General features: G+C 39.9%; 1 protein-coding gene across 3 annotated transcripts in view; it reads left to right on the forward strand.

Moving 5' to 3' along the window:
* Window positions 1-23,370, forward strand: part of HHLA2 (HERV-H LTR-associating 2) — a 143,669-nt gene that overhangs the window by 109,662 nt on the left and 10,637 nt on the right. For all 3 annotated transcript variants that reach the window (XM_049857807.1, XM_049857805.1, XM_049857808.1), the window contains exons 3-7: window positions 447-537; window positions 3,746-4,099; window positions 5,132-5,398; window positions 15,332-15,649; window positions 19,912-20,034. In XM_049857807.1, coding sequence (XP_049713764.1) covers window positions 474-537; window positions 3,746-4,099; window positions 5,132-5,398; window positions 15,332-15,649; window positions 19,912-20,034 — 1,126 coding nt within the window. In that variant the 5' untranslated portion in view covers window positions 447-473. The remainder of the gene's footprint in view (window positions 1-446; window positions 538-3,745; window positions 4,100-5,131; window positions 5,399-15,331; window positions 15,650-19,911; window positions 20,035-23,370) is intronic.

Genomic DNA, 23,370 nt, shown 5'->3' on the forward strand with positions numbered 1-23,370 from the left:
TAGAAAGTTTTAAAAATAGCAAAGATCATTATTCAGAGAACCACTGTTGAACTACAGCAAATATTCATTCAACAAGTCATTATTCATTACAGTATGTAGCAGGCACCGCTGTAGATGTGGATCCTCCTCTTCGGAGTTAATATTCTAGGGTATATAGTGATACGGTATGTCTTGTCAGTCTCCTATGGTATATAAAAGTGTGCTTTTAAAAAGGAACTATGAAATTTAAAAGTTGTAATCTGATTTTCTCCTTATGAGCTTCCTTCCTTGCCATTGAACCATCTTTTACAATGTCATCTTCAGTGGCTGCAGAAGAGTTATTTGTGTGGATGCACAGTAGTTCATCTAACCAGTCTTCTATAGTCAGACACTTTATTTTTTTCCTTTTTCAATTCCTTTTTTGAATTTAAGGTGCATAACATACATGCTCGGTTTCTCTTTGACAGCATAATGAATTTGACCTTCACAAGACAATGAAGGATGAAGCAACGCTGTCTTTCTTCCTCATTTTCATACCATCTTTGAGAGGATTTCAAGGTAAGCTCCATTCATAATACAACTAAGTGTTGGTTATTTGTACTACCGGATAGGAACATAAGCACACATTCAAGGTGGCTGTCTCCTCTATAGCCACAGCATCTGTCTTAGGCTGGGTTCTCTAGAGAAGCAAACCAGTGAAGCATACATGTGCAAATATACATAAAGAGATTTGTCAAGGAAATGTCTCACATGGTTGTGGAGGCTGGCAAATCCCAAATCTGTAGGTCAAGCATTGGACTGGGGGCGCCTCCTGACTTATGTAGTTGCAGGGGCTGAGGAACTCAAACTGGCAGGTCAGATGACAGGCTGCTGGCCCATGGGGTTGCAGAATCTGGTGAATCAGGTCAGATGGCAGGCTGCTAGCTCCTAGTGCTGCAGAAGTAACAAATCCCAGAATCAGCAGGTCAGAAGGCAGGCTGCTGGCTAAAGTCCCAAGAACTAGAGGTCAGATGATGATGAGATAAAGGATTCACAGAAAGCAAGTGTGCTTTGCCAGGGCATTCATATATATTGGATGCAGGCCATACTCAAGGAAACTCCCCTTACATCAGATGCTTGAGTAATGCAGTGATTTGACTAAGGATGTGACTTGAATAAGACAATTGCCAGTCAATACATACAGATCTAACTTGTTCTTTTTAATGAATAGTATCACACGGTATGGACATGCTGTAATTGACACAACTATTTTCACTTTGGTGGATATCCAGATATTTCCAGGGTTTTGCATTACAACAATGTGGTAATGAATGCTTTATTGTTGTATTTAGTACTGGGAAATGATCTGAAAGAAAAGAGCCAGAAGTAGGATTTTAATGTTACTGCCACCAGCAGCATAAGAGTATCCATTTTCCCCCTAATCTGGCCAGCACAAAATATGATCAATCCTCAAAATTATTGACAGTATGATGGATGAAAAACAATACTGAATTATTGATTTAAGTTGTATTTTTCCTGTTTCATAATGAGTTTTTAAAATATCATATGCTTTCCTCTTTTCTGTATTATCCTTCTATGTTTTTGTTTTGTTTTGTGTTTTGCTTTTCTGTTTCCTAATGAGTGGTTTTATCCAGCATCTGTTCCTTCTTCCTCCGTCCCGTTTAGCAGCTTCAGACCTTAAGTCAGACATCTAAGTTCATTTGAATTATGTATAAACAAAGAGCCGAGTAGTCTCTGAATAAGAGTGTGACTTGACTAACAGAGTGACTTAAGTAAGAGTGTACTTGAGTAACGGCGTGGCTTCAGTAAAGGTATGACTTGAGTAAGGATGTGACTTTAGTAAGGGTGTGATGAGTAAAACAGTGACTTGAGTAAGGTGTAACTTGAGTAAGACAGTAACTTGAGCAAGGATGTGACTTGAATAAGAGTGATTTGCATAAGGGTGTGACTTGAGTAAGGCAGTGACTTAAGTAAGGCTGTGTCTTGAGTCATGCCCTGTCATAACTGTGTGACTTAAGATACACCCCACACTAATCCTGCATCATTAACATATATAGGTTTAGAATTTCCAACACATACGTGGAGGATAATTACACAATACCATAAACAGGAGGACAAGTACACAACCCTGGGGATCATGGCCCAGCCAAGTTGACACATAACATTAACCGTCATAGCATCATAACCTTTTCTAAAACATCAGTTAATGAGAAACAGGGAAGGGACTGGGAGCCCAAATGAAGTTTAAAAACCGTACATTGTTCTGCCCACTCTGATTAAAGCTCTTTCTAATATGTTATCTGCTACCACAAATAAAACCACTAGAAAGGCTAGTTTGATTTCTTTTTTTTAAGTTTTAGCTTCGTACTCAACACTTAACAGAAAGCATTATCAGCTTTGCCACCCTCTGAGACAGGAATCCTTAATTATCCATTGAAATATTAGAGGGGTTTAGTAGAGCAATTAGGGAAGTTGACAATCACGGCTTTTCTTCCCCACCTTCCCATGTCTTTCTCTCGGCATAGAACCCCATCCCTCTAGCTCCCTGTACAGAAATAAACTAATCCTATCTGTGAAAGGGGAGGCATGGCAGGATGGAAAAAGCCCTGAAGGAAGAGGAAAAGAAGTAAGACTGCAGCAATTCTCCCATCTTGGGTTTGCTTAGGGGGTGTTTACTCTATTGTCTGTAAGATAAAGTTCCTTCCAGCCCTGATATCTTAGAATCCGCAAAGAAATTCACAATGCTTTATGAATTGGGCAAAATAGTTGGATGCTACCTTTAATGATTATGAAGTAACTAGATGTGTTTTCTTTGCAAAAACCTGTATTGTGATGAATCTGCTGACTTTTCAAAATAAACTTCTGAAATTGACAGTTAAAAAGAAGCACATGAGGAGTATTGGACTTCCACATTTGTATCCAGAGTATTTCTTAACTATGTTTTGGCTGACTCATTGGCTATCCTGAGAGTGGTCCTAAGCCAAATTAAATGAGTCATTTTATCTCCCCTTTGGATTCCTCCTGCCCATATCCTCCCCTGCTTGAGACTGGCACCTGGATAGTCCTCATAGCATCCTTAGCCCAGCATTGTCTTCTACCTGCTCCAAATCTTTCCCAACCCAACCAAGATGAGTATGTTCTATTCTTTTAGGTACTGCTGGCTCTAGTATAGTGGTCGAGAGCTCAGGCTGTTAACCCAAAGGTCGGCCATTCAAATCCACTAGCCACTCCTTGGAAACCCTAGGGGGCAGTTCTACTCTGTCCTATACAGTTGCTGTGAGTTGGAATCAACTCAACGGCCACAGGCCTGGTTTTGGTTTTGGCTCTAGTTAGCTGGATAAACTAATCTATTACTGTTATAATAGGTGTTAAAAGTGAATGCATTCTGGGAATAAAAATCAACAGGAGTCTTTTACATACATAATATATATCATTTCCAGTACTGTGATAGGCCAGGGTGGGAGGCAAGATGAGACTATTTGATCAAGTGGGTAGCAAACCAGTGTTTCTATGCTTTGGGTGCTTTGGGCTCTTGTCAGTCATCGCAGTTAAACTGAATCAAACAAGCGTTCAATTAAAACTGTAGAAACTCAGAAGCAAGTCATGAAGATATGTTTAGTAATAAAACTACTAAGGGTTCTTGATAATGTGGTCTGTTAAGGATCAGGCTGCTGACCTAGGGTTATTCTTCTAGGCAGGTCCTGATAGAACCTTGACAAGCACCCATCACTAATTCTATTTATAACCTCTCTACTCTTAATTTTAGATCCATTCTTTTCAGCTTTCTTAGGCCGTTCTAGTATTGACAGCGAACTAACAGTCATTGGAAGACTTAATGAAGGTATAATTCTCCCTTGCTTATTTGAGAGTGGGCCTGAAGTTGTAATTCACTGGAAGATTCAAGACCACAATGTTCACAGCTACTACAAAGGCAGTGACCAATTAGAAAGGCAAGATCCCAGATATGCAAACAGGACAGCACTCTTCCATAGTGAAATTCGCAATGGGAATGCTTCTTTAACTCTCAGAAGGTTAAGCCTTCAGGATGAAGGAAGTTACATCTGCTATGCGGGAACAGCATTTGGAAAAACCACAAGCAAAGTAGTGCTAAAGATGGGAGGTGAGTGTGCATGTATAAGGTTTTTATAAAGCATAAAACTGGGATCCTTCCATGTTATTCCAAAATGTGTCTTTTTCTTAACCTAATATGCTATTGCTTCCTTGCCAGTCAATACATACAGATCTAACTTGTTCTTTTTAATGAATAGTATCACACGGTATGGACATGCTGTAATTGACACAACTATTTTCACTTTGGTGGATATCCAGATATTTCCAGGGTTTTGCATTACAACAATGTGGTAATGAATGCTTTATTGTTGTATTTAGTACTGGGAAATGATCTGAAAGAAAAGAGCCAGAAGTAGGATTTTAATGTTACTGCCACCAGCAGCATAAGAGTATCCATTTTCCCCCTAATCTGGCCAGCACAAAATATGATCAATCCTCAAAATTATTGACAGTATGATGGATGAAAAACAATACTGAATTATTGATTTAAGTTGTATTTTTCCTGTTTCATAATGAGTTTTTAAAATATCATATGCTTTCCTCTTTTCTGTATTATCCTTCTATGTTTTTGTTTTGTTTTGTGTTTTGCTTTTCTGTTTTCTAATGAGTGGTTTTATCCAGCATCTGTTCCTTCTTCCTCCGTCCCGTTTAGCAGCTTCAGACCTTAAGTCAGACATCTAAGTTCATTTGAATTATGTATAAACAAAGAGCCAAGTAGTCTCTGAAAAAGCCTCTGAGCAGTCAGGAGAGCTTCCTAAGCTCTCGTTGCTAGATTTGGACACCTACATTGTTTGCTCAGTGAGGCCATAAGGTGTCTTTCTCAGCTATGTTTCTAGAGAGTTGAGATTGCTAGTTGCTATGTATATATGTGTGCTCTTTTTTCCCCTTTTATGTAAGTACACTATATCTCACGTTTCTACAGCAAAAAAAAATCTTTTTTCCTTTCAGTAAATGCTGTGTTTTGCTCATAAAGCTTAGTTTTTCATACCATGGGCATAAAAATAATAAGTGTGCTGCACAGATGGTCTAAAAAGAAGCTAATGATATTACTTCCTCCTATGTCCTCCTTTCTCCCACATAGCTTTCCTCATGCCTATGATGAAGTATGAAACAAGGAACACAAGTGCCTTCCTAACATGTTATGTGCTAACGGTTTATCCTCGTCCAACTATCACATGGCAAGTGGGCAATACAACTGTCTTTGAAAGCACTACGGAAGAAATTGGGCCGTTGCCTCCCTTTTATATCAAAAGTACACTGAATATTACATTTTCAAATACATCTTATGAATGTGTCATTGAAAATTCACTGCTGAAGCAAACATGGAGAGGACGATGGATGATGAAAGGTAGGCTCTGTACAGCTTTCTGTAGGCAAGTGCTGTGTCAAGAGTTGGGAGGGGATGGGGCGTGATTTACAAAGGAAAAAAAGAAATGGAAAGAAACAAAAGAAAATGCTTTCCCTTCAGTTAGGAGACCAATTAGAGTCCCAGGGCCAATCTTACTGTTCGTATTACCTTAAGCAATCATTTTTCACTTCTGAGGTCTAGTTTCTCACTAATAAAATGGGAGCAACTCTTAGTTTGCTAGGCATTTATGAGTTAAATGAAAACATTCTTGAAATGGAAAGCAGAAAACCATCCATGAATATTCCTGTATTTCTGCCTAAGGCTTATGCTTCCGATGGGATTTCCTACCTACTTTTCACTTTAAAAAGATTAGAGGGGAAGGAAAGAGTGATTGCCTTTTAGCCGATCACAATATCCCACTTTTCCCAATCTTATAACTAAATAAGAATTAGCCTTAGTAAACCAGCTGCAGTCAAGTCAACTCTAATTCATAACAAACCCATGTGTTTCAAAGTAGAATTGTGTTCCACGGGGTTTTCAACAAATGACTTTTTTGGAAATACATCACCAAGCCTCTCTTCTTAGGCACCTCTGGGTAAACCCAAACCTCCAATCTTTCTGTTAGCAGCTGAAAGTGTTAACCCTTTGAACCACCCTAGAACATTGGTGGTTCGGTGGTAGAGCTCTCACCTTCCATGCAAGGGACCTAGGTTATATTCCCAGCCAATGTACCTCATGCACAGCCACCACCCATCTGTCAGTGGAAGCTTGCATGTTGTTATGATGCTGAACAGGTTTCAATGGAGCTTCCAGAGTTACATGGACTAGGAAGAAGACATGGTAATTTACTTCTGAAAATAAGCTCATGAATACCCTATGTATCACAACAGTCAATCCCCAACCAATCATGGGGATGGCGCAGAACTGGGTGATGTTTTGTTCTGTTGAGCATGGGGTTGTCATGAGTCGGCAGTAAACAATCACAAAAAAGAATCATAATTAGTATTACTGCTTCTGTTTTTTTAGTATTAGCCCTTTACTTTTTATTCAACCTCTATCATAGTATGACCAAGTTTCAGAACTCTTTCTCCTCATTTATTTCTACAAACACAAACTCTGATAAATGTCTAGATCTATAACCTAACGCTAAAGAAAAGATTAAGGGTAAAAATTAATTTGACACTTCCCTACCCAATTCTAAGGAAAATTATTGTTTTATATTTCATTAAAAGCAAAACACAATTTTTCTGTAAATCTCCCTTATGTGGGGAAGGTGGAGGGTAGCATCTTTTTTGGCCTTCTGTTCGCTGGGGTTTCATGTTCTCAGAGTGCCCACCTAGAAAGTATGGAAACTGTGAGAGACTCGCCATCTTTACATGGCTCTAGAGTTAAAGGCATGGGTACCCGATGTTCACTGGCCGTTTTTCAGGAGCCAGACAGGAAGAGAAATGTGAGAAATGTGAGAAACAGTTGAAAATGTTAATGTTAAATTGTCAATATTTTCTTTGGAAAATCATAATTTCTCGTGTTTATTCAAATTGAAGCACCAACTTTATCTTGTTAAAAATCTATTATGTGCCAAGCCTTTGTCTCCTCCCAGACTGTGGCTTAAGAACTTGGACTCTTACCCATCTCTGGATCCACGCATCTAGCACAAACATGTAAAACTAAACTGGGAAGGCAGCATAAAAAGGGAGTGATTGACCTTTCTTGGAGGCGGGGCCAAGATGGCAGAATAGCCAGATGCTTCTGGCAATCCCTTTTACAACAAAGACCCAAAGAATCAAATGAAACAATTATATTTATACTATGACAAGCTAGGAGCCCTGAACAACAAAGGCGAAGTTAGAAAATGGACTGAGTGGCAGGGGGAGAGAGACCTTCAGAAGCGGAGAGGAGTTGCCAGACCTGAATCACTGGAATCCCTCAGGCACCATTCCCGGAAGTGGCTGTGGTGAGCTGGTGGTAGCGTTCAGCTGCAGTTTTCCAAGGGAGAAGCAGCCAGCTACACAGCTTACTCACACCTCTGGAACCAAAGAAGAATGGTGCCCTCGGCAAAAGCTAAGTACTCGCATATGTTTTATCATACTCTTCACCCCCAAGCTGGCTTCAGTGGTTATTGATTTCCCTGGGCCTGAGATAGGCCTATTTGAGCACACTGAGCCATGCTCCCCGACTTGGAGAAGGAATAAAACTACAACGGGGGGAAAGATAAATTGCCAGCTCTACTAACCTGGGGATCTCAGGACAGAAGTGGCTCCTGTCCAGGCATAAATGGTCTGTGGACTTTGAATATCTTTCCCCCCAGCTTGGACCCGTGTGAGCCTATTCCAGGAGAATAGGCCCTTGCTGGCAGATTGCGACTATTTAAGCTGTGTGGTACAGAGGTGGGTGTTTGATATTTGACACGGTTTTGCCTATTAAACAGGGTCCTCACCTACCCACATCAAGGGCCTAAAAACTGGTGGCTCCACTCAGGTAACCCAGACACCGGAGACAGGGTACCAAGGATAAGTGATACCTCTTAGTCCTTAAAACCAAAATCATTGGCTGTGCATGGTCCATCTGCAGTATACACCCACTGTATGCTCTAGGGAACAGGGAGGCGCTTTCCTCAGAGACACTTGGGGAATGGACCTCAGCCCCCTGCCTTGTTCAGAGTGTGACCCCCTGCTGTAACCAGAATACCAGTACCTACACCAAATACCCCTGCCAATCTAAGACTGTAGGACAGAGCCTGTACCACGCAGGTGATGACCAGCTACTTGGACACCTGAGCTGAATCCACACAAGAAAAGTGAATAGAATCATAAGCTCATATACCTGATAACAGCTCTAGCCAGCGAGGCACAGGACTTCAGAGCCCCGAAGGTGAAAATAACCAAGCTAGCTCACTCAAGCAACCCATCTGGGCATATCAAAACAAAACAAAGCAAGAAATTAGGATACAGTAAGCAAACATAAAATAAACTAATAGAATAACTTTTAAATGGCTCAGAATCAACAGTCTATATCAAACCACATAAAGAAACAGACCATGATCGCTTCAACAAGTTTCAAAACAGAGAATCAAAGGATCTTCTGGATGAAGGTGCATTCCTGGAATTACCAGATGCAGAATTCAAAAGATTAATATACCGGACTCTTCAAGACACAAGGAAGGAGATCAGGCAATACACAAGAAAAAAATAGAGACTCAGCAGAAACAAAATCAACAACAACAATAAGAGGAAAAGACAATATATAATGATAAACTACTCAGCATAAAAAATTAAACGGGAAAAAAACTGTCAAAAACACACAAAAAAAGACATCAGAATGACAGCACTAAACTCATGAAAAGAAAAAAAAAACTCATACCTATCCATAATTACTCTGAATGTTAATGGACTAAATGCACCGATAAAAAGACAGAGTGGCAGAATGGATAAAAAAACACAATGCGTCTATATGCTGCCTACAAGAGACACACCTTAGACTTAGAGACACAAACAAAGTAAAACTCAAAGGATGGAAAAAATAGATCAAGCAAACTATAATCTAAAAAAAGCAGGAGTTGCAATGTTAATTTCTGACAAAATAGACTTTAAAGTTAAATCCATCAGAAAGGATAAGGAAAGACACTATATATTGATTAAAGGGACAATATACCATGAGGATATAACCATATTAAATATTTATGCACCCAGTGACAGGGCTACAAGATGCATAAAACAAATTCTAACAGCATTGAGGGGTGAGATAGACAGCTCCACAACCATAGCAGGAGACTTCAACACACCACTTTCGGTGAAGGACAGAATATCCAGAAGGAAGCTCAGTAAAGACACAGAAGGTCTAAATGCCAAAATCAACCAACTCGACCTTATAGATATATACAGAACAGTCCACCCAACAGCAGCCAAGTATACTTTCTTTTCTAGTGCACATGGAACCGTCTCTAGAATAGACCACATATTAGGTCACAAAGCAAGCCTTAGCAGAATCCAAAACATCGAAATATTACAAAGCATCTTCTCTGACTATAAGGCCATAAAAGTAGAAATCAGTAACAGAAAAAGCAGAGAAAAGAAATCAAACACTTGGGAACTGAACAATACCCTGCTCAAAAAAGACTGAGTTATAGAAAACATGAAGGGTGGAATAAAGAAATTCAAAGAATCCAATGAGAATGAAAACACTTCCTATCAGAATCTTTGGGACACAGTGAAAGCGGTGCTCAGAGGTCAATTTATATCAAGAAATGCATACATACAAAAAGAAGAAAGGGCCAAAATCAAAAAAGAAAGGGCAAAAATCAAATAGAAAGAGAGCAACAAAAGAAACCTTCAGGCACTAGAAGAAAGGAAATAATAAAAATTAGAGGAGAACTAAATGAAATACCAAAAAAAGAAAAAAAGAACCAGTGCCATCGAGTCGATTCTGACTCATAGTGACCCTACATGACAGAGTATAACTGCCTCATAGAGTTTTCAAGGAGAGCATGGCGGATTCGAACTGCCGACCCTTCGGTTAGCAGCCGTAGCACTTAACGACTATGCCACCAGGGTTTCCAAAAATAGAAAAACAATTGTAAGAGTTAACAAGATGAAAAACTGGTACTTTGAAAAAATTAACAAAGTTGATAAACCATTGGCCAAACTGACAAAAGAAAAACAGGAGAGGAAGCAAATAACCCAAATAAGAAATGAAACAGATGATACTACAACAGACCCAAATGAAATTAAAAGAATCATATCAGATTACTATGAAAAATTGTACTCTAACGAACTTGAAAACCTAGAAGAAATGGATGAATTCCTAGAAACACACTACCTACCTAAATTAACACAAACAGAGTTAGAACAACTAAATAGACACATAACAAAGGAAGAGGTTGAAAAGGTAATCAAAAAACTTCCAAGAAAAAAAAGCCCTGGCCCGGATGGCTTCAGTGCAGAGTTCTACCAAACATTCAGAGAAGAATTGCCACCACTACTACTAAAGGTATTTCAGAGCATAGAAAAGTTTGGAACACTCCCAAACTCATTTTATGAAGCCAGCATATCCCTAATACCAAAACCAGGTAAAGACACCACAAAAAAAGACAGTTACAAACCTATATCCCTCATGAACACAGATGCAAATATCCTCAACAAAATTCTACCCAATAGAAGTCAACAACATATCCAAAAAATAATTCACCATGATCGAGTGAAATTCATATCAGGTATGCAAGGATGGTTCAACATTAGAAAAACAATCAATGTAACCCATCATATAAATAAAACAAAAGATAAGAACTACATGATTTTGTCAATTGATGCAGAAAAGGCATTTGACAAAGTTCAACACTCATTCATGATAAAAACTCTCAGCAAAATAGGAATAGAAGGAAAATTCCTCAACATAATAAAGGGCATTTATACAAAGCCAACAGCCAACATCACCCTAAATGGAGAGAGTCTGAAAGCTTTCCCCTTGAGATCGGGAACCAGACAAGGATGCCCTTTATCACCACTCTTATTCCACATTGTGCTGGAGGCCCTAGTCAGAGCAATTAGGCAAGATAAAGAAATAAAGGGCATCCAGATTGGCAGGGAAGAAGTAAAAGAATCTCCATTTGCAGATGACATGATCTTATACACAGAAAACCCTAAGGGATCCTCAAGAAAACTACTGAAACTAATAGAAGAGTTCAGCAGAGTATCGGGATACAAGGTCAACATGCAAAAATCAGTTGGATTCCTCTACACCAACAAAAAGAACATCGAAGAGGAAATCACCAAATCAATACCATTTACAGTAGCCCCCAAGAATGAACTACTTAGGAATAAATCTTACCAGAGTTGTGAAAGACTTATACAAAGAAAACTACAAAACACTTCTGTAAAAAACCAAAAGATACCTACATAAGTAGAAAAGCATACCTTGCTCATGGATAGAAAGACTTAACATTATAAAAATATCTATTCTACCAAAAGCGATCTATAGATACAATGCAATTCTGATCCAAATTCCAATGACATTTTTTAATGAGATGGAGAAACAAATCACCAAGTTCATATGGAAGGGAAAGAAGGCCCAGGTAAGTAAAAAAAAAAAAAAAAAAAGTAAAGCATTACTGAAAAAAAAGAACAAAGTTTGAGGCCTCACTCTACCTGATTTTAGAACGTATTATATGGCCACAGTAGTCAAAACAGCCTAGTTCTGGTACAACAACAGATACGTAGACCAATGAAACAGAATTCAGAATCCAGACATAAATCCACCTACATATGAGCACCTGATACTTGACAAAGGCCCAAAGTCAGTTAAATTGGAAAAGACACTCTTTTTAACAAATGGTGCTGGCATAACTGGATATCCATCTGCAAAAAAATGAAAGAAGGCCCGTACTTCACGCCATGCACAAAATGAACTCAAAATGGACCAAAGACCTAAATATGAAACCTAAAATGATAAAAATTATGGAAGAAAAAATAGGGACAATGCTAGGAGTCCTAATACATGGCGTAAACAGAGTAGAAAACATTATTAACAATGCAGGAGAAATTAGATAACTGGGAGCTCCTGAAAATCACACACTTATGCTCATCCAAAGACTTCACCAAAAGAGTAAAAAGGTTACCTACAGACTGAGAAAAAGATTTTAGCTATGACATCTCTGATCAGCGTCTGAGCTCTCAAATCTACATGATACTACAAAAACTCAACTACAAAAAGACACCCCAATTAAAAAATGGGCAAAGGAAATGAACAGACACTTCACTAAAGAAGACATTCAGGTGGCTAACAGACACATGAGGAAATGCTCATGATCATTAACCATTAGAGAAATGCAAATCAAAACTACAATGAGATTCCATCTCACTCCAACAATACTGGCATTAATCCAAAAAATAAGAAATGTTGGAGAGGTTGTGGGGAGACTGGAACACTTATACACTGCTGGTGGGAATGTAAAATGGTACAACCACTTTGGAAATTGATTTGGCACTTCCTTAAAAAACTAGAAATAGAACTACCATACGATCCAGCAATTCCACTCCTTGGAATATATCCTAGAGAAATAAGAGTCTTTACACTAACAGATATATGCACACCCATGTTCATTGCAGCATTGTTACAACAACAACAAGGTGGAAGCAACCAAGGTGCCCGTCAAGGAATGAATGGATAAATTATGGTATATTTACACAATGGAATATTACACATTGATAGGGAACAATGATGAATCTGTGAAACATTTGATAACATGGAGGAATCTGTAAGGCATTATGCTGAGTGAAATTAGTCAGCTGCAAAAGGATAAATATTGTATAAGACCACTATTATAAGACCTCGAGAAATAGTTTAAACAGAGAAGAGAATATTCTTTGATGGTTACGAGAGGGGGGAGGGAGGGAGAGAAGGAGAGTGGTTTTCACTAATTAGATAGTACATAAGAGCTATTTTTGGTAAAGGGAAAGACAGTACACAATACAGGAGAGGTCAGCACAACTGTACTAAACCAAAAGCAAAGAAGTTTCCTGAATAAACTGAATGCTTCAAAGGTCAGCGTAGCAGGGGTAGGGGTTTGGAGAGACATAGTTTCAGGGGACATCTAAGTTAATTGGCATAATAAAATCTATTAAGAAAACATCCTGCTTCCCATTTTGGAGAGTGGTGTCTGGGGTCTTTAACACTAGCAAGTGGCCATCTAAGATGCACGCATTTCTCTTAACCCACCTGGAGCAAAAGAGAATGAAGAACACCAAAGATAAAGAGTAATTATGAGCCCAAGAGACAGAAAGGGCCACATAAACCAGAGACCACATCAGCCTGAGACCAAAACAACTAGATGGTGCCTGGCTACAACCGATGACTGCCTGACAGGGAACACAACAAAGAACCCCTGAGGGAGCAGGGGGCAGACGTAATGGTCTGACTGAGACTAGAAGGACCCTGGAGGTCATGGTCCCCAGACCTTCTGTTAGCCCAAGATAGGAACCATTCCTATATCTAACTCTTCAGACAGGAATTAGACTGGACTATGGGATAGACAATGATACTGGTGAAGAACGAGCTTCTTGGATCAAGTAGACACATGAGACTATGTTGGCATCTCCTGTCTGAAGAGGAGATTAGAGGGTAGAGAGGGTCAGAAGCTGACCAAATGGACACAAAGAGAGTGGAAGGAAGGAGTGTGCTATCTTATTAGGGGGAGAGCAATTAGGAATATATAGTAAGGTGTTTATAAATTTTTGCATGAGAGTCTCCGACTTGATTTGTAAACTTTCACTTAAAGCACAATAAAAAAAAAACAAAACAGAGTGATTAATTCTGTTTATGTGGACAGGGAAATGTTTAAGGAAGTTGCATAAAGACAGAGTTTTAAAAGATTTGGATGTTCAAAGAGAAGAAAAGTATTCCCGGCAACAGGTATATCATGTACAAAAACTCAGAGGAGTAAAGTCGCCCGGTTTTGTGGAAGTGTGGGGTGGCTGAGAGTGAAGCTAGAATATCAAGGGGTGCACCTGGAGAGGGACGCAAAAGCCAGTTCAAAGGCCTTCCACACCTTGGTAAGGTGTTTGAACTGGACCCTAACAGTAGAATGGAGCAAAAGAAAGACTTGAAGTATCAGAGAAATACTGGATTTTCTTGTTTTGGCATTACTCTTCAGCAGGTTGTCTAGAGGTTATGTGAGTCAAGAACCATGAAGACCAATCCATTGGTCGTCCATAGATGCCAGCCTACAGAAGTAAAGAACAGGAAGGATGGGGTGAAGCTGGGTCTGGAGGGGCAAACCAAGACCACCCAAAAGAGTTTCTGCTCTGCAAAAGCTAATACACTGTGGTAGTTGCCTGCAGACAGCCGCAAACATACTCTTTATGCGTGGAAAAGAGACTTTGTCTAGAGAGACTAGAAAGTGGTTGTGACCATAAACATCACAAAGACTACGAGGGAGTAGAGTATTAAGAGGGGAGTGCTGGGGAACACTGGCATTTGAGGGGTCAATAAAAGTATTGAGTTAAAACCACCATCTGTCTGTCAATATGTTGTACTGAGGTGGCTTGCGTGTTGCTACGATGCTGGAAGCTATGCTACGAGTATTCCAAATACCAGCAAGGTCACCCATGGCGGACAAATTTCAACAGTATTTCCACACTAAGACAGACTAGGAAGAAAGGCCTGGTGATATACTTCTGAAAATTAGAAGTAAATCAATGTGGTCAATGAAAACCCTAAGGACCTGAACAGAATATTGTCCAGTATAGGGCTAGAAAATGAACCCCTGGTTGGAAGGCACTCAAAATATAAATAGTACAACAATGGACTCAAACCATGACCATGAAGATAGGGAAGGATCAGGCAATGTTTTTGTTCTGTTGTACAAAAGATCTCTATGAATTGGAGGCAACTTGACAGCAACTAATAACAAATTGAGTTAAAAAAGCTAGTAACTGATAGCAACTTTGTTGAGTGCTCAGTGTCAGGTTGTGAGAATTGAAGCCGAGTTGCACCACCCCCCTAGCTGTCCCAGGCTTTAGGCACACTTACTAGGTGGTAAAATGGAAAATAGTGGTTTGTAAGGCTTTTCTTTTTTGGGTTTCTTGGGTAATGCAAATGGTTGAAAGGCTGGCAGTTAGAACCCACCCAGAGGCACCTTGGAAGACAGGCCTGGCAATCTGCTTCTAAATAGTCACAGCCTTGAAAACCCTATGAAACAGTTCTACTCTGCACACATGGGGTCGCCATGAGTTGGAATTGACTCAGTGACAAGTAACAGCAACAACAACAACAACAAGGCTTTTCTTTTAACAAAATCTACAGTACATCTAATTGCTTTTCAAAAAGGTATTTCCAAAGAAATTGATAATATAGTCTTCATTCCGTTTCCTAAGTTTAACTTAGAAAATTCATTTGAAAATATTATCTTCATTGACATTTTCTTGTTTATCCTATTGTTAGAACACCTTCATAAAATGCAAAGTGAAGACGTTTCACTCTCATGTCAGCTTACCAACAACTTTTCTCTACAAAATCAAGACTTCACAGTCACGTGGTCCAGAAAGAAAAGTGGGACTTCCTCGATGCTTGCTTACTTTTTGAGCTCTTCACAAAACACAATTATCAATGAACCCCGATTCTCATGGAACAAAGAGCGAATAAACCAGAATGACTTCTCTTCGACTTTGACAGATCTTGCTCTTTCAGACAGTGCAGAGTATTTATGTAATATTTCTTCAAGAAAATATGCTTTACTCATGGTGCACACACTGCGAGTAGGTAAGTAAGTTGCAGGGTTAGATCATGGGCTTTGGCTTTAGCAGTGAAGCTTCGTGAATATCAAACATAGAGCTTAGGTTAGCATTTAAGAACAGTCTTCCCTCTCTATCTGTGGAGGTCGATTCCAGGGCCCCTGCAGATACCAAAATCCAAGGACGCTCAAGTCCTTTTTACAGGCCGTAGTGCTCCCCATAGTTAGCCTTCCATCCCCTACTAGCCTGACACTCCTTCCTCTCACTCTCCTCACCCCCTCAAACTTAGCCTTTGGAGGATTGCTTTGACCACTTCATTGCTTTGTAGGAGCCATTTTTTCCCAGAAACAAAAGGTGCACCCAAGTAGAGAACAAAAGAGATGCGAGGAAGATGATGCTCAAACTGCGAGTGCTAAGTGCTGGAGAGAGACTGAGGATCTGGGAAATGGCGAGAGGCTACAGCAGGGATGCCCACACATCGCGTCACTCATGGGCGTCCAGCCTACTGCTCAGTGAACAGCAAATTCAAGTTTTACTTTTTGAAACTTTCTTTTTTTTTTTTTCCAAATATTTTCAATCTGCAGTTGATTGGATCCATGAATGTGGAACTTGCGGATTCAGAGGGCTGAATCTACCTTAGATTAGCGCTTCTCAAAACTTGATTTACAGGGACACTTCTGGTCAAAATGGTAGAAATCCCACCGTCCTTCAACCACATAAAAACACTGTATTGAAAAAGAAATTACTCCAAGAGGACTTCCCTCTCAGGGCTTCAGACATAAAGAGGAAACCTATAAGTTTTGATGCTTCTGTGGGCTAAGCAGCTTCAACTGCTCACCACTGCCCAATACATGCCTTAGGGACTAGGGGTTGTGGCGTTGAAGCTATAGGTGCAGTTGTCGTTGTTAGGTTGCTGTTGAGTCGTTCTAACTCATGGCTGCCCCATGTGTGCAGAGTAGAACTGCTCCATAGGGTTTCTAAGGCTGTGACCTTTCAGGTGACCTGTGACCTGAGGCACCTCTGGGTGGGTTTCAAAAAGCCAACCTTTTGGCTAGTAGTCAAGTGCTTAACTATTTGTGCCATTCAGGGACTCCTGCAGGCACATAGGAAATTAAATAAAGACTCTTTTGGATGCTGGAGAAACATAGCACCAACTCTGAATCTGGTGGAAATAGTCACCACAGAACATTTGAAGCACTAAGTGTATACCTGATTCAGCTCATTTTTTTTAACCTCTATTGGTAATTGGATTGAATTGTGGCCTCCCAAACTGAGTCAACTTGGCTAGGCCATGATTCTCAGTGGTTTGGCAGCTATTTAAAGATGTAATCATCCCCCATGATGTGGTTGGATGTAATTATCCTCCATCTGTGATGTGTTGTAAATCCTGACCTCTATGTGTTAACGAGGCAGGATTTAGGCTATTTTTTATGCTAATGAGGCAGGTTTAGGGTTACAATACCCTTATTCAGATCATATCCTTGATCCATGTAAGCGGAGTTTCCCTGGGGTGTGGTTTGCATCACCTTTTGTCTTACAAGAGATAAAAGAAGAAAGAAGTGAGCAGAGAGGGGGAGACCTCAGTGCCATCAAGAAAGAAGAGCCAGGAGCAGAGCATGTCCTTTTGCCCCAGGGTCCCTGTGATGAGGACGTCCTAGATCCAAGGGAAGATTGATGCCAAGACACATGGAGATCTCCAGGGGATGCTGGGCCTGCAGATGTTGAAAGGAGACCAGGACCTTCTCCCAGAGTCGATAGAGAAAGCCTCCCCCTAGAGCTAGAGCCCTGAATTTGGATTGATAGCCTCCTAAACTGAAATAGATTCATGAAATGTGTACCCATAAAGTCAGCTTTCTAGAGAACGAGGTGGCTGGTTGGACCCCACACCTGAAGCTACCAATTTGACATCATGGTAGACCATGGAAACTACCACCTTAATGAAGATATTCAAGTCAGTGGAGCATATGTTTTAGGAATATTTCTATCATTCTAGTTGTAAAAATTAAGAGGAATAACAGATCTTAGGTTTGCTGATACTATATAGTGAGATTTCAAGTGAGAGCACAGAGTTGTCCTTAGGTCATGTGGTCTGCAAATAGAAACTTCTAGACGCCTGTCAGTAACACTTTTTGCAGAGCTGCCACTTGGAGAGCACAGAACTAAAAACTGAAGGTGCATTTGACACTTATTTTTTCTCCAAAGTAAGAGCGTCAGACTTATATAAAATACAGTCAAGCCAGCTTTCTATTTTTACCAGTGTTGCCTCATGTTAGATTCATTTTGTAGCGTAGAAAAAATAATCAAGAAGAAATGGTCTAAAGGCCATATATTGCCCATCTTCTTAACCAGAGGTCTAATTATCAATTCACACATAGCATAAGCATCAGGACCATTCCACCTCTGACAAAGAAAACAGCTTTTCGGGGTCTCTCATTCCCAAGTAAACCCTGGTCGGTTGGGACTGAGGGAGGGTTCGCCCACACCCACTCTCAGGAAAAGGCCTGTAGTAGGAGCTGCCCTAGCAGGGCACAGCACAAGGCAAACATTACGCTACCCTAGACATCACTCTTTCAAGGACACTGGTGATTTTCTGCTCTGAATTACAATTTTCTACGTGGTGCCTTGCCCAAGGGAGCCTACAATCTTTGAAAAGGAGGTCTAGATGGGTGTGTTTTAGAGTCCTAGGGTCTGTATCTGTTCAATAAATGTCACACTCAGTTGAAAGAAATTAAATAATTTTTGCTAAATTTTGATGGTAAATCAGTTTGTGACCTCAGGCAGATTCCCTGACAAATGGGGGAACCAATGGCCACATATAAAATGGACAGAAGCTATATTTTGCAAGATTTTTTTCACGTGGAAAAAAATGCATATGAGAACACTTTAGAGAATCACCTTAACATTACTACTTAATCTCTCCTTCTTTGCATATGTATAGAATTTAAGAGTGACCAAAATATGTACAAAGATTAATGTTTTATTGGTTGTAAAACATTACTTCGTTAAGAGTATATTCATAAAAATTGACATCTGCTATTTTTTTTTTTTATATAAGTAGATATATATATATAGAGAGAGATTTGCATCAAGGAAATGGCACACAGTCACAGAGGTTGGAAATTCCCAAGTCAAGCTGTAGGCTTCTCCCAATCCACATAGCTATGGGGGTTGGTGAACCCAAGATCCAGATCACAGAGGCTGATGAATTCCAAGATTGGCAGGCAAGCTGCTAGTTCCAGTCCCAAGAACGAGAGGTCAGATGAACAGGAGTCAACTGCAGGATCCAGAGTGATCAAAGGCCTGCAACCCTTGCCAGAAAGTCCACCTATATTGGATGCGGGCCACACCCCTATGGAAACTCCCTTTCAACTGATTGGCTACTCACTGCATGTCCCCTCCTGGAGGTAATAGCGTTGTATCAGATCCCATCCTGGAGGTGATTACATTATTATTTGACTGCCAAACTACATCATAACTGCCAAACCACTGAGATCATGATCCAGCCAAGTTGACACACAACCTTAATGATCACAGCTTCCTTCCCACTATTCCATACAGCATAGATCACAAGATTAATAGGATTCTGACTTTGGTAACCTGAGATCTTTCCATGTTTCTGCTTTTTGGAGTCCCCACTTCCTTTACTACTAATTACAATAATTTTAGCCCCAACCCAAATGCTGGAGAAAGTTTAGGCTCCTCCAACTACCTACCATGCTGGTGGTCACCTGTCACCTCTCAGTCAGCTCCTCCCATCACCTCTAATCGCTGTTCACCACGATGCCGTTCTTTCCAAGCTGTGTGTGGGCTGCACCCTCCCTTTACTCTCCATGTAGAATGTTGGGCTGAACTAGCTTGTAGTCGTAATTATTCCTTTGTAAAAAATGTGCTAGTTTCCTTATTACAGTATAAAAAATAGAAACTTAAAATGCATAATAGACTCATTGTTCTGAAGTTTTCAGACTCCTTTTTCTCCTGCCTCTTTTCCCAGAATTCCCAAATCAGTTAACATTATTAAAGTGCCTATAAGTTTCTCATACTAGAGACATTGAGACTGGAAGATATTTATGATTGTATCAAACTCCTTCATCAAAACTGGGCTCTTGATCTTATCTCTAATGGGCTTTTTCATTATGTCAAGTGTTTTCACTAATAAATTCTACCTCCCAGCTAAGAATGCAGAGTTAATTAGTTTTAAAAATAACAAACATACTCCACACCCTCCCACATTTATCTTTTCTTTTTTGATAATTTTTCTTCCTGTTCACAGACTTTGTTTGTTTTATTTAGAACTGAGCCGAAGAATAGTTTCCCAGAAAATGATTATAATAATTTTGGTGGCTCTAAGTTTGCTGATTCTACTGATAATAGGTTGTCTAGTTCATCATTTAAGAAGATCCAACAAGGCCACAGGTAATATCTCATGGAGAATTTGGGCTTTGTTCCTGAGTGTGCAGGTACGAGTGTATTAAAAATGACAGGGAAATACGCAGTTAAAGCATTGATGGGCATGCAAAGGGACCAAAATTTTCTGGAGAATCATTCACAAAATGTATCAAAAATATTTTAGAACAGTCCTACATTTCCACCTGAGTAATCAAAAGGTCAGCAGTTCACGTCCCCCAGCTGCTCCTTGGAAACTCCGTGGGACAGCTCCACTCTGTCCTGTAGAGTCACTATGAGTCAGAATCGACCTGACAGCACTGGTTTGTTTGTTTGTTTTTTTTTTTTTTTTTTTTTGGAATTCTACTTGTAGGGGTTTATCCTGAGTAAATCATCAGAGGCACATCAAGCTTATACGCAAGCGCGTTCTTTGTGGCACACTGCCATTATTTCTATTTTATGATTAAATTAATTGAAAATCGCATTCTTTTTTCCACTAAAAAGGAGAAAAGAAAAATTTAAATTTAACATTAAAATGATGTACAGATGATCCCAATCATTCTGCATGAAAAAGTAGTTGGAAAGAAAAGGCCAAAGCTTTAAAAACAGTCACTTTGGGGACAATTGGAGTACGGGATTCCTCCCAGCAGCACACCTTCCCCAAACACTTTCCTAAGTCTCCAGGCTTCCCTCTCACTACTTCCATCCCTATCTCTTGCTCTGAACTTAGTCTATTCTTGGTGCTGCTCGAAAGTGCATTGTACTTATGAGCCATTTTATTTTAATTCTTGTGAGTTGTTTTTTAAAAAATGTTCTAAATTTTCTATACTTTATTACTTATAAAAACCATTACAGCTATTTAAAATGATACATTGAGGTGCTATGATCATAAAAATAAAAAAAAATCCATTGCCGTCGAGGCGATTCGGACTCATAGTGACCCTATAGGACAGAGGAGAACTGCCCCACAGTTTCCAAGGAGCACCTGGTGGATTCAAACTGCCGACCTTTTGGTTAGCAGCCTTAATACTTAACCGCTATGCCACCAGGGTTTCCACTATGATTATAGAACTTCTTAAAACATGTTCCTTTTATCAATAGAATTTGAAATAGAAGGTATTTGGCAAAACTTAGTTCTAGTTTATCTCCACATTTTACAGGAAGTTAACTCAAATGCTAAGTGGGCATATGAAACATGTGTACTGCCTAAGATCACCTGGTTAACTAGTGGAAGAAACAGGTCTAGCCCTAAAACACTCTCCCTTACTCCATTACTCTTCCTTATTCCATACTCCCCTTTATTCTATCTGGCTGTGTTCTGACTGCTCTGGGGGTTGAGATAGCTCCCATGCCCCTTTCTTATGTTCCTCTGGTTGATATTTGCCTATTTTCTCCACTAAAGTTAGGATATTTGGTCATAGCAGAAACTTTTTTTTTTTTTAGGCCATAATTTTTTTTTTTTTGTCCTTTAGGTGAAGGTTTACAGAACAAACTAGTTTCTCGTTAAATTGTACACATATTGTTTTATGACAACGGTTAACAACCCCACGACATGTCAACAATCTCCCTTCTCGACCTTGGGTTCCCTATTACCAGCTTTCCTGTTCCCTTCTGCCTTCTAGTCCTTGCCCCTGGGCTGCTATGCCGCTCTAGTCTAGTTTTGTTTTATGGGCCTGACTCATCTTCAGCTGAAAGGTGAGCCTCAGGAGCGACTGCATTACTGAGCTAAAAGAATCTCTAGGGGACGTACTCTCAGGGTTTCTCCTCTCTCTTCAGACTAGTAAGTCTGGTCTTTCTTTTTGAGTTAGAATTTTGTTCTACATTTTCCTCCAGCTCTGTCTGGGACCCTCTATTGTGATCCCTGTCAGAGCAGTCAGTGGTGGTAGTCGGGCACCATCTAGTTATATTGGACTCACTCTGGTGGAGGCTGTGGTAGATGTGGTCTATTAGTCCTCTGGACTAATCTTTCCCTTCTATCTTTAGTTTTCTTCATTCCCCCTTGCTCCCAAAGGCGAGAGACCAGTGTTGTATCTTAGATGGCTGCTCACAGGCTTTTAAGACCCCAGATGCTACTCACCAAAGTAGAATGTAGAACACTTTCTTTATAAACTATATTATGCCAGTTGAGCTAAATGTTCCTCAAGAACATGGTCCCCTCAGCCCTCAACATAGCAATTCAGTCCCTCAGGGAGTTTGGTGTATCTATGGAACTTCCATGACCTTGCCTTGTAGGAGTTGTGCTGGCTTCCCCAGTATCATGTACTCTCTTACCCTTCACCAAAGCTACCACTTATCTGTTGTCTAGTTGGTGTTTTTCCACCCCTACCCACCCCGCTGCCTCGTAACCATCAAAGATTGTTTCTTTTTGTATGTAAACCTTTTCAGAGTTTTTACAGTAGTGCCCTCATACAATATTTATCTTTTTGTAATTGACTTATTTCACTCATCATAATGCCCTCCAGATTTATCCATGTTATGAGATGCTTCACAAATTCATCATTTTTCTTTATTGTTGCATAACACTCCATTGTGTGTTAAGTACCACAGTTTGTTTATCCATTCATCTGTTGATGGGCATCTAGGCTATTTCCATCTTTTTGCAATTGTGAACAATGCTGCAATGAACATGGGTGTGCATATGTCTGTCCATGTGATGACGCTTATTCCTAGGATATATTCCTAGAAGTGGGATTGCTGGATCATATGGTATTTCTATTTCTAGCTTTCTAAGGAAGTGCCTTATCGTTTTCCAAAATGGTTGTATCATTTTGTACTCCCACCAGCAAAGCGTAAGAGTTCCGTTCTCCCCGCAGCCTCTCCAACATTTGTTATTTCCTGTTTTATTGATTCATGCCAGCCATGCTGGAGTGAGATGTTATCTCATTGTGGTTTTGACTTGCATTTCTCTAATGGCTAGGAGGGTGTTATTCAGTTTCCACGTAATTGATTTTTTTTCCTTACTCTTCCTGTTAATTTCTACTTTGATGGCATTGTGGTCAGACAAGATACTTTGTATTATTTCAATGTTTTGGATTTTGTTGAGGGTTGCTCTGTGGCCTAAGATGCGGTCTATTCAGAAGAGCGTTACATGTGTGTTAGAAAAGAACGTGTACTTTGCAGCTGTTGGGTGCAGTGTTCCATATATGTCTATGAGGTCAAGTTGGCTGATTGTGCTCTTTAGCTCTTCTGTATCTTTGTTTCTTTCTAGATGTTCTGTCTTTTATTGACAGTGGTGTGTTGAAGTCTCCTAGTATTATTGTGAAACTCAATTTCTCTTTTCAGTGCTGTGTAAGTTTTTTTTTAATGTATTTTGGAGCCCTGTCATTGGGTGCGTAGATGTTTATTATGGTTATGATGGATGATCCC

Source organism: Elephas maximus, chromosome 18 (assembly GCF_024166365.1).
Source record: "Elephas maximus indicus isolate mEleMax1 chromosome 18, mEleMax1 primary haplotype, whole genome shotgun sequence".
Lineage (NCBI taxonomy): Eukaryota > Metazoa > Chordata > Mammalia > Proboscidea > Elephantidae > Elephas > Elephas maximus.